Genomic DNA, 11,513 nt, shown 5'->3' with positions numbered 1-11,513 from the left:
CTCCCCGAGAAGACTGTTACTGGCAAACACAACGATCGTCGTTCACGACAAAGCTCAAGCGACCTCATGAGAGACTCCAATTAAACATCTTCTTTGGGATAAAAATAGCAATACATTTTATATAAATAGCCCCGTACGCCATTACAATTTTTTTAACAACAGATACACCAGATTTACATTGATGCCTACGCCGGACATAAAAAGAGCAACGCGCCTTCCGTTGCCCGAAAACCTTGCAGGTGCAGACCGGGCAGATATTTGGCCGTACAGGAAGCGGGGTTTTAGGCCAGAATATTCAACAACTGCATAATAATCCCGCTACTAGCAATGTTACCTCGGTACAACGATTACATATTCCAGTAGCAAGTCAGTATTGACATACGTAGTCCTCCAATGCTTATGTCTGCACAGCCTCCTGTCAGGATCCCGTTACACGCATATAGGCAACAGCTTAACAAAGGTTAAGAGCGAAGCTATGGCCGCCAACCGACCGTGTAAGTGAGGTGCGGCCACCGCTAGCTTGTCACCGCGCTGTCGCTCCTGTGTTTACACCGGCCCTGCTTTATCAGCTTTGATTTTGATCTCTTTGCATTGTCTCTACAATGGTCTCCTCCAACGAGAAAACTGGCCCCTCTGGTAGCAACAACGGACCGCCACCGTTGCCCGTGCGCCCTACCTCACCTCCAGTCACGACTCCGTTGCTTGGCGGATTTGGCTTTGCGTCGGCTTCGTCCAGCTCACTCAATGTGCATACACCCGTAAGTGCATCTGGCACACCGAATGCCGGTCCCAGCAGCCCCGGGAGCCTCCGCCTTTCTGCCCAGCACGAACGCCTCATTCTCGAGCTGCTTCCGTTCAAGGATGCTTCGCAATTCCGCGAGTGGCTTGCGTTCCTCGAGGGTGACTGGGAGGAGTACTGCCGCGACTATTTGGACCCTCAGTATTTTACGGCGCTCTACGACGAGTCGGGCAATGCCGTTGAGATCCCTGACAAGGCTCCCAGCGACCCCGAGCCCGACAAGGCGGCGACAGCACAGCGGGCCAAGGACGCCATCAACAACCAGTCGGTCATTTTCCTGGCGTACCACCCGGACAAGACGACGTGGACGCCCGAGGACCACGCCGTGCGGTTCCTGGCCACGGCCATTGCAGACAGTCTGCTGCGTAAAGTCTGGGGCGAGCGTGACTGGCGCAAGCGGCCGCTGGAGATTGCCAAGGCAGTGTATGAGGTGCTGAGCTATAAGCGAGCTGGTTACGTCGGATATCAGCAGCAGCTGTGGGCGATGCGACAACAGCAGAGGCAGCAGCCGCAGCAACATACGTCTCAACAGCAGGAGGCGGCCACTCTAGAGCGGCTCCGTCGCCAGCACCAGCCGATGCCAGCGCGCCGTCCTCATCCCGACGAGATGATGGACAACCCGCCCGACTACAATGCGTAAGCTGGAAGAGGGTGGATAGGAGATGCCCATGGTACGGGATTTATGGACCGCCCGACATCGCAATAGCATATAGCATTTGCTGAGCGCTCGGTTGTTTTGTTTTGTTTACTTGATTAGCTGCACGATTCGGACGAGTATTTGCTTTCATTTCTTATTTTTTTTTTACTACCAGCGGGCCTACAATTTATGGTCACCCAGCCAGAAAGCAATTCACATAACACCTTCTATTGTTTTCAAAGTTTGGTATTGATTAGGAACCACTTGTCTCGTGTATTTTCCTGATTTTGTCAAGACGCAGGCGTGCTATCTTGTACATCTAGGTACGAAACGAAACAAAAGAACGTACCACATGACGACAACACAGCCCAACTCACTGCGAAAAGGCCAAACCGGGAAACCGGGTAAAAGCGTTTCTGATTCAGGCGAGCTGGCTTGAAACAGGTTCTGTATGTTTTTGTTCTCACTTTGGTGGTGGGAGGCTAGATAAATATGCACGCTATCCGTCTCCAGGTAAAATATCTTGTGAGTTCGAGGATAAGCCAAGACAGCACATTCCTGCGATGCCTTGTTAAGGGGACGTAGCGTCAGCCCTGTTAACTACACAATTGTGCAGCAGAAAAATGCGATCCCTGGCTTGGGGGAAACCAAACGGGTGACAAGGAGTGAGGCAAATCGTGATATGCGCCGATCTGTAGGTCGTAAAGGGATGATGAGCTGCAATCGACACAACCTATCCCTTTCTGGCCAGACAGGCAACGAAACAATTGCCGTTGACGCCGTGTTCGTATTGGCCCGTGCAACGGGAAATAACACTCGTGTTTTTTTAAACACAGATCAACAGGTCCAATGAAGAGAATTTTTGCACTTTGCGCATCGTCTCAGTTTGCCATTCTAGCAACTCCTCTAACAAATTGACATCAAAAAATAGAGCACTCTTTCTCAGGATATCTCGCCGTCCCGTACCAGGTGCAAATAAATAAATAGGAACAGCAAAGTCCTTACTCTTAATTCACATCTTCGCAATGGCCGGTTTTTAGTGTTACCAGTACACATGAGTACGAGAACTAATCACAAGTAGTGACTTCATCAACTCATTCCACGGCATTCTGCCCCTTGCGGGACATTACGATCACGAATAAACCCAGTGTCAATCAATCACAAGCATAGAGTCACGAGGGCAGTGGGACATGAAAGCTTATGTGCAATGTCTGACGGTACATTTCTTTTTCTCCAGTAAAATATCGATAAAAAAATAAAAATGTGCGACGAGAAAGTAGATCAAGGCGTGCGGGGGGTAAGCAATCGTACGAGGCTTGCCTCGTACTAGCTTGCGTACATTGAAAATAAACAGGAAGCTTCGCAAGCAGCAGTGATATAAAAAAAGTAGTTAAATGGGTAAAAAAATGGGTTGGTTGTCCTAGGACAGTGGTGAAGCACGCCCTTCAGTTCTTCCATATCGCTTGCGGGACTAAAAGAACTGGAGGAACCTGCTTGTTCCCTGAGGTATCATAGACAGAGAAGTGAAAAAAGGAAATAAAAGAAAATCCAAAGAAGGAAAAAAAGCAAGAACCCCCCAGTTAATAAAAGAAAAACCAAGCCAACTCCTCAGCCAGATATGAAGGTGTGTTCTTGTTATTGAATATGTTGCGATGCGGCTAGCGTGCACGCGAACCTGCCAAAGCATTGCAAACATCCGACAGAGCACATAAAAAATAGAGAAAAAAAAGGTTGGCGGATTGGGAAGATAGGGGAAGACGACGACCTGTTTCCGGACAAGAGAGAGAGGCCGCTTGTTTGTTCTTTAGAGGGAGTTGAAATGGAGTCGTTTGTCTCATGAACGCGTAGCAGCCTGTGACGGATAGAGAGATGAGGTGTCGAGGAAATGCCGTCGTTTGCATTTACAGCAGGAATGTGAAGACAGCGGCCAGGATGGCAGCGGCAGCACCGGCGGGCTTGATGAAGCCACCAGCGCTGGTCGCGACCTGCGAGGCCGTGGGCGACGGGCCGCCACGCGACGTGGTGAAGTTGTTGGCATGGGTAGGGGCGGCCGTGCCAGCAGCCGAGGTCAAGCACGACGTGGTCGTGAAGCTCGTGCTGTACGAGGTGACGACAGTGCCATTGGCATGGTGGCCGTGGTGACCGGTCGGCTTGGTAACGACGGTGCTGGTCGTCGAGTTGACGGAAGACGAGGACGAAGACGAGGACGCAGACGAGGACGAGATGACTGTCGAGGAGGCGGACGACGAGGTGGGCTTGGCGGTCTCGCGGGTCAGAGGGCCCTTGACGTGGTAGGCAGCGGCGCACTCGGCCAGGGACTGGCTGTTGGGGCAGCACACGGTCTCGCCCTTCTGGGTGCCGGAGCAGTAGTAGCCGGCATCGCATGAGTTGCCGGAACCGTCAGGGCAGCACACCTGCTGGTTGCTGGGGTCGTAGCAGTGGATGGCGTCGTCGGTCGACGAGCACGTCTCGTAGCCAGCACCGCAGGCCTGGGCGCAGGTCTCGCCGATGCCACAGTAGCTCTGGGACGGGGTGTAGCTATCAGCACCGTCACGGCGAACGACACCGAACATGTCGCGGACCGACATCAGCTTGCGGGCAGCATACGGCTGCGGCTCGGCCACGACCTGCGAGGCGGCGGCCAGGATGGCCAGGGCGGTCGACGTCTTGAGAAGCATTGTGCTGGTGTATGGAGTCTGTAGTCTGTGGAGAAGTGAAGACCGACTGAATGAGATCGTGATGCGGGTGGTTCGTTTGGTGTCGTCGTGGTCGAAGCGGTGCGAAACGTCGAGCTCGCCTGGCGCGTGTGAGAAAAGAGAGACCGGTGTAAACCAAAGAAGCGGGTAGATGAAAAGGAATGGCACGAGTAACGGAATACTCTGAAGAAGCAAAGCGCAAAAAAAAAAGTGAGGGACCTAAACGTAGGATGCGATAGCGAGGGACAGAAACTGCAGAAAACGAATGGAAAGGGAAAGAGGGAAGACGAGGAAGGATCAGGAAGGGGAACAGGGCGAGTAATGGGCAACAGCGAAAATTTGGAGGGCACGGCAGCACCCCCAAGAAAGGGGGACAACATGGACTGGCAGGTGTGGCCCAGCAGCGGGCGCGGTGGTGCCAACGATGAAAATGGAAAGCGCAGCAGGGGACCAGATGAGAGGCCCCACACACGCGACAATAATATCAACGACCAGGGACGCACCTCCTAAGACCATAACGATTGTGTCGCCTGGAGGTAGCCAGAAAAGGAAAGAAGCGGGTCCGCTACCGCGACTGACATGGGGCCAATACCTTGGGGGTACAACAGAAGCCCCGGTCGTATGCTTGGTGCGCTTGGTTGGCTTCGCCTTTGTGCTGTCCTTTGCTCCCTTAATTTCAACGAAGAGGCCAGGGTCAGCGTCTTGTCTCGACTTTTGCCTCGCGCGTCCTCTTCGTACATGCTCCGTACCACCATATGAGGAGCCCATGCTCCGTGCTCTGATGGCGAAATAGGCCGTGCATCGCAGTTTTTACGCCACTGCCGCATAGTTCTAAAGAGGATTGAACAGACCTGAAGCGCATCTTACAGCACCCTTGAGAGCACATCTAATAAAAGAAAAGGCCCGAGAGGCCCTCGTTCTAGAGGCAAACAGGCCGCGGCCAGTACCCACAAAGTATCTCTTTCTTGGGCAGGTGCGATTGTTGAAATCCCAGTCCATGAGGCGAAAACGGCCCAAAGAGATTCATGCTCTGGTCGCGCCTGTGGTTTTTCTTCCTAATTTTCAGGCACCTGGCTGGCCGTGGATTGTCCAACGACGAGGCCTAATGCAAAAGAATTTTCTTGGTCTCCTTCATTCCGAGTGCCTTCCGCTTCTTTCCTATTTTGTTGGTCGTTTGCCACGTTTGTGCTCAGTACGTGCGGTGTGTCGTGGCAAGTGCGGCCAGCGAAGACGGACTGCGTTGGCATTGTTCGCGCCTTCCTGGCAGCCCTCGAACTCGGAGTCCCGTGTGCACTTGTAGAAAAACTGTGGTCACATTGGCGCCCCGTCTGCGCCGCGCACAAACACCAGTGAACTTCAATTTAACCAGTAACAGGCGGCACGTGAAACGAGGTACATCGCCAAAAGAAACGGAGTCCAAAAGAAACGGAAAATCAGAAACATGGTGGTAGCCCGTACCGAGAGAACATTGTCCTGAGCGCTACCGGGTTTCTTACTTCAAACAATGGATCTCGCCCCGGACAGATCTCAGTTTAATTGATTTTCTGCCAAGTGAACCTTACTTCGCTCCCTATCGTGACTCGCAATGCTGCAGCCCCTGTCGCTGACCGACAAACACGTTCTGGAACGCCATTTGCTCTTTCCCTCTCCGTCTGTCGATTTTCCTGGCCTTTTCCGGTTCTGCTCTCCTCATTTCCGACAGCGTCCAAATTGGTGAAATGAGAGTCGGTGGACCAGTCCCCTCCTGCCTATCGCTCTGGAGGAGCCTTTTGTCCACTCTGACGGTCGCTGTTGATTGTCATTTATTCCCCGTCACAAAAAGTGTGCAATTACCCAGTTTTTGCACCGTTTGAAGTACTTTCTGCGTACCTGTCGCGCTTTCCCGACGGTAACATCTTTTCTGCGCTGGTGGCTTTTTCTCTGGGGGGCAGGTGCGGCCCAGCCAATGAGGAGCGACGGGTACCTGGCATAGCGTACGACACACACAAACGAAAGTGCGACCGACCGACGCTTGCCGCAGGCTGTTGGCTGGCCGGTCCCGTTGTGGATGTCCCGTAATTTCAAGCTCCCTGGCGCTCTGATTGGCTGCGCGCATTAATGGACTTATTATGTAATCGTGGCTGAAGGCCACTTGTTTCATTTGTAACGTTGACCAGGACGAGAACGGCTTCTCACTGGCAGCATTTTAACGATTTTCGTTTTTTTGTTCCCTCTCTTTTCGTCCAGTGCATTGTTGCCTCGCAAAACAAATCAAATTCTTCGCTCTACGCCACCATGGTTAATCGACTTCCAGGAAGAGCAGGGAATATGACCGCCCCGGCAGCGCTTTCAGTCGTCTTCATTGATTGCCATACGTATTCACAGCTGCACGGCGAAGCATGATAAGCAGCCGGCGTGCTGAGCAGAGCGTACTACAGCAAGGCTGGCAGGTACACTCGGTACGCGAATCTGTGTTCCCCGGATTGGATACGAAAATGGTACTGTAGTACGAAAGGCCCCTGGAAACCGTCTCTGGAAGCGGCAATACGAACAATCTATGTCGTTCACCTGCTCTTGTTTTAGGCAGCCTTTTCAGCACGTGCATCGCGAGCCCAGGTGCCGAACTTGCCGCATCCATCGGGTGGCGACGTTTGCTTGGGACAGTCGTAATTCGAACGCTCCTTGTGGAATCTTGAGTTGGACACATTTGCATGCGCATGGTGCCCAACCCAGTATACGCCAGACGCCGTATTGCTATGAAGTCAGACGTATTACGGAGTACAACATACATAAGGCATACAAAGAGATCATCACAACAATCTCGCCAGGTTCGCCAGGTTAGGCACCGCTGCTATGTGGCCAAGAGCTTGGTAACTACTAGGTAAGAATCAAGACCGCTGGTCACGTCTTGGCCACCTCTTGGTATTCCTAGAAAGGGAGGGAAATCGCCTGCCAAGGACAGAAAACTTTCTACTCAACTCTTTCAAGTGTCTGGCGCGGTCGTTTCGTGCAGGTATTATTACGTACATCATAGACGTCCAGGTACCGTGCGTTCAATCTCATGCAATGCTGACGGACGTGATGCTTGGCCAGGGTCGCGGTGCCAACGTGTGCTTACCCGTACGGGAATTCCAATACGGTGTGTTTTGAATGTGTTATCTTGCAGTGTTCATGGTGGAGATTCGGAATTGTGTTGTTGCAACGACATTGTTGGTGTGTTTGTATGTGTCTTGTGCTGTTCCCTAATTTATTGTGCCTTCAGTTTTTTCGTTGGATTATTAATATAAAATAACCGTGCTAAAATTTACACTTTATTTATATTTTTGAAAACGAACAAATATGAACCAGGAGCAAGAGTGCTGGTACAAGACTACTCGATATGACAACAAAGTAAACACAAGCAACAATGTATAGAGAGTATCAATAAAGCCCAAAACAACCTGCTCATCACATTGAAAAGTATAAATACGATTCGATCGGCAACAATGTTGTATAATATCCGTGGAGGCTCTGTGTTGTAATTTCGATGTATGACTTTTTCATCAAGAGACTTAGACTGCCACTCTTATACAGGGTAAGATACAGATAAACAGACCACAAAGAGGATATAAAATCGAGTTCGAGCTCCCGCATATCCCATTTCATATCCTGCGCACGGAGATGGATGTTATTGAAGTGTTATGTTGGCGGGCGTTTTAAACCCCAAGAGCGAGAATCCTTTGTGGATTTGAAGGACGAAGTTGAACAGGGTTACGGGGTGCAAAAAGTCGTTTTGAGCAGTTGGCCGACCGCCTTGTAAGCGTGCCGCATCAAAATCACCGACCGGCAGGTCTATTCACGAAAACACACAAATGCTGAACTGTATTCAGTGGCCTCCTCAAGAAGCATGTCTTTTGCTTTGCCAGCTTGTGACTGGCCTCATGTATCGACTTCCACACGCAATTCATTGATATGCGAAGCTTATTGCATTGATTTCCCACCATGCCATGGCATTTCGTGTCCGGACAGAGACCTAAGGTTTGTTGGGGCCCTACTCATCGTGTTTCTATTAGAAATCGGAATCGTCTTCACTGTCTGCGATGCTCCGAGGTGACCTTATTGTCCCGGCCAGCTGTATTCGCGGGCTTGTACCGTCCTTCGATTCTGGCCTGCCCCCCTCAATAGCAGCGGTCTCCGTACCGCCAGCATCATCCTTGTCGGCTTCCTCATATTCGTCCTCATCTGCCTCTTCCTCATCATCATCGTAACGCCGATGACCAAGGAGGATGTCCTCACTGCCCTGCCACTGTGGTGGCATGCTGGGCAGGTTATCCTCGTCCTCGTCGTCCCAGCCATAGTCATCGTCATCACCGCCCCGAGGGACAAGCTCCGTCTCTCCGAGTTTCCGTTTGTAGATGGACGACCGTGGCGGGACGGCTGTGTAGTGTTCCTCAACGAGGCCGACCTCTGTAACATCAAATCCGACTATGCTGTCGATACCCGTGTCGCTCTCGTATCCATTGAGCTTCTGGACCCCGGCAAAGCGCCCACCAACAGGCCGGTTGTCTTTCCAGGCCCAATCCCGAAACAAGACCAGGCGCGTTGTGATGCCGCGGTCCCAAGCCACACCATTAAGGGCCGGGGCGAGTGCGGCACCGCGCTCCGTCTGTACGCGACTGGCACACTGGGTGAGAACAACAACGGCAATGTTGCGTGTCTCGGCGAGCCGTTCCAGTGCCGCCGCCACGCACTGGAGAACCTGAGCCCGTTTGTCGTACGGACTGGGGGCTGCATACGACAGGTGTTAGCCTCGTCTCTTATTTCGGGGTATATTTTATGCTCGTACACGTGGCCGTGGCAGGCAATCGCCGATGCATATGCTACGCCCAAGTGCCTACCTTTCTTCCCATTTGCCATAAGCGGTGGTCCCTTCCCCTCAACGGCCCTTGGAAGTGCCGAGTTGACGAGAGCAGACAAGCTGTCGATGACGAGCAGCGTCGTGTCCGCTGGAATGCATGGCGGTTGCGCTGGTGGTTGGGGACACAGCATCGCAATGAAGTGTGGTAAACTCGGGCAGACAAAATGCACAAAACCATCTTCCAGGCCTTTGGCACCGTCGACCCCGCTACATCGGCTGTCGTAGACATCGCCAAGTCGGTCGTAGCAGAGACTCTGGAAGCAGTCTTTTGCTCGTACGTTAACAAACGATTCCCGTCCACAAACCCAGGCCTAGGCCGTGCGACTTTCTCTCCACCACCTGCAAAGTGACATACCGATCCAGACACTACTACCACCTTGGCGCAGTGCATTTGCTGCGAGTTGTATCCTGTACGTGCACTGTTAACCCCCTCGGACTGTGTCTACAAAGAAAGTCTGTGGTGTAGCGAAACACATCTCGACGTACCCAAAGGCTGTCTTTCCCACACCGGGTGGCCCCCATATTTCTGTCAGTTGACCACGGCGGACGCCTCCCGCGGTACCTACTGCTGCGTTCCTTCCTGTCGTTGCTGTATCCGGGCTCGCCTCTCGTTGTGTGGCGTCTCCATCTGCTTCGGCCCCCTTGGCTGGCTCGTCGCTGTGTGGCTTGTCTCCACTAGTCTGGGTTGGCTGATCGATGCCGGCCAGGATGGCATCCAACGTTGCGACACCCGTGCTGACAACGAAACGCAAGGGTGACGGTGCAGTCTCAGACGCAGTTGGCGATGCCGGCGACGGGCTTAGTAGAGCGGCCTCGGCCTCGGCAGCCGACACGGTCAAAACTCGATCTGTCGAATGATTAGCCGCTCGTTTCGCAATAAGGACACAGCAAGACCTTGACGGGCCAGGGGACGACAAAGAGCGCATAGTGCATCTCACGAGTCAATGGCGTGCTGAAGTTGGCCACATCATGGCCATGGATCGCATGGTAGTCCATGGGCACCGCTGCGGTCGCTGTCCGTGTCGAGGCCACCACCGACGCAGCTGCGATTGTTGTTCCGTTTCGTCTGTACGCCGTTATCATTCGCCGTGTAGTGAGGTTAACCCCCGAGACGCCAACTCGTCGCTTTTTACGTGGTCGAATTTACTTTTTAATTAGGTGTGACGTTGCGCATGGCGACTGTACGAGACGCGCTTTGGCTACGCGTCTGCGAAGTTGTTCCTTCCCCCGCAGTTAAACCGATATGCGGGGTCTATAGCTCTTTCCTCTACGGGGCTTTCAACGACGCTCTTGCGGCACTACGTAATTGCAAGAATGAGGAAAGGGCAATCCGACGTAGCATTCGAGCTCCTTACGTTCCTGGTAAATTTATTTTGAGTTGCGCAATGGACAACTGAATTGGCATCAAGTTTGTGAGGGAAGAAACGCCCACCAGCAACTGGCCTTCAAAAGCCGCAACACAACAGACCTCGTCATACACAAGCGTCAGTCAGCAATACCGAGGCCGCGTCTCTTACTCTCGATCGACAGTTAATGAACAATTCGGTAGGAAATCGGGACGGATATTCACAAACAGACATCATCGACAAAGACAGCAAGGGAGATACAGGAGCCCATTTGAGTGGAAAACCCGCGACGAGAAACAGGGCGGAAGTTTGCCGCGGGTTAGGAACTCCTGTCCACCGAGATCGCTCATCGACAGTGACATTCGGACACTATAAGGGACGGCGTGTGTTGCGCTGAGGTGAGAGCTCGCTGCCCTGGAGAAAGCTGTTTCTTTCTTTAGAAACACGCGAACGCTATTCACTCGTCGCCTGCTTGTCTGTCGCTGTTCAGTTGTTGATCCTCACTCAGCCTTCTCTTGGTCAGGCCACTAGCTAACATTGACAAGTACGCCGATGTACAACGGTTCTGACGGCCGTTGCGTCACCTAATACTTTCGACCCTTCTGGGCCCTGTCTGCTGCGGGAAACGATCGAGACGACAAGCCCCTTGCTTCCCTATACACCGTCTTGGCCTCTGGAGCACGTCGTATTACACGCACACTGAGTACTGAGAGAGCGCATCGAGAGACGACTCAGCAATATGCGGGTGTGGTGCATGTCTTTGTGAGCTCTGATGGCACCCCATCTTAAGCCGCAAGTAGCAAAGTCCCTTTGTGGTCTGTTGCCGCATTGTTGGGGGTCATCGTTTGCTTGTTGATATTTTGTCTCCTCGAAGCAAAATGCCGGGATTTTGCATGTGCAAGAGCCCAGCAAAACTACGTAATCTGGGGTCTTTTCTAGCTTCGCCTAATTACACCCCCCCCAATGGAGTAGACCCCCGTTTTACCTGGCTTCGTTCAGGTCACGAAAAAAGAGGAATTAATGCATTGATGAGCTGACGCGGTATTAAACCGGGCGACAAAAAAATTAATTAGAAAGAGCGAGAAAAAGCCCTTTCGTCTTGCGTTTCGCTGGCGTCCATTTTGGGCGGCATATCATCGGGAATAAAACTATTGGAGGT

At 52.4% G+C, this 11,513-nt stretch overlaps 3 protein-coding genes across 3 annotated transcripts; 1 reads left to right on the top strand and 2 right to left on the bottom strand.

Annotated features, from left to right (window-relative positions):
• Positions 1-602: 602 nt before the first annotated feature.
• On the top strand, positions 603-1,439 carry SPBR_07732 (uncharacterized protein; the record flags this gene model as incomplete). The annotated part of the gene is made up of 2 exons (XM_040765986.1): positions 603-758; positions 825-1,439. 2 exons carry the CDS (start codon positions 603-605, stop codon positions 1,437-1,439), a joined length of 771 nt encoding a protein of 256 aa, XP_040616934.1.
• Positions 1,440-3,337: 1,898 nt separating this feature from the next.
• SPBR_07772 (uncharacterized protein) lies at positions 3,338-4,114 on the bottom strand (the record flags this gene model as incomplete). The annotated part of the gene is made up of 1 exon (XM_040766026.1): positions 3,338-4,114. The coding sequence occupies one exon, from the start codon at positions 4,112-4,114 to the stop codon at positions 3,338-3,340; it is 777 nt and encodes a 258-aa protein (XP_040616933.1).
• Positions 4,115-8,159: 4,045 nt separating this feature from the next.
• SPBR_06916 (uncharacterized protein) lies at positions 8,160-10,091 on the bottom strand (the record flags this gene model as incomplete). The annotated part of the gene is made up of 5 exons (XM_040765172.1): positions 8,160-8,878; positions 8,989-9,279; positions 9,364-9,416; positions 9,495-9,855; positions 9,947-10,091. 5 exons carry the CDS (start codon positions 10,089-10,091, stop codon positions 8,160-8,162), a joined length of 1,569 nt encoding a protein of 522 aa, XP_040616932.1.
• Positions 10,092-11,513: the final 1,422 nt, after the last annotated feature.

Source organism: Sporothrix brasiliensis, assembly GCF_000820605.1.
Source record: "Sporothrix brasiliensis 5110 chromosome Unknown Cont20, whole genome shotgun sequence".
Classification (NCBI taxonomy): domain Eukaryota; kingdom Fungi; phylum Ascomycota; class Sordariomycetes; order Ophiostomatales; family Ophiostomataceae; genus Sporothrix; species Sporothrix brasiliensis.
This window is presented reverse-complemented; position numbering and strand designations above follow the sequence as displayed.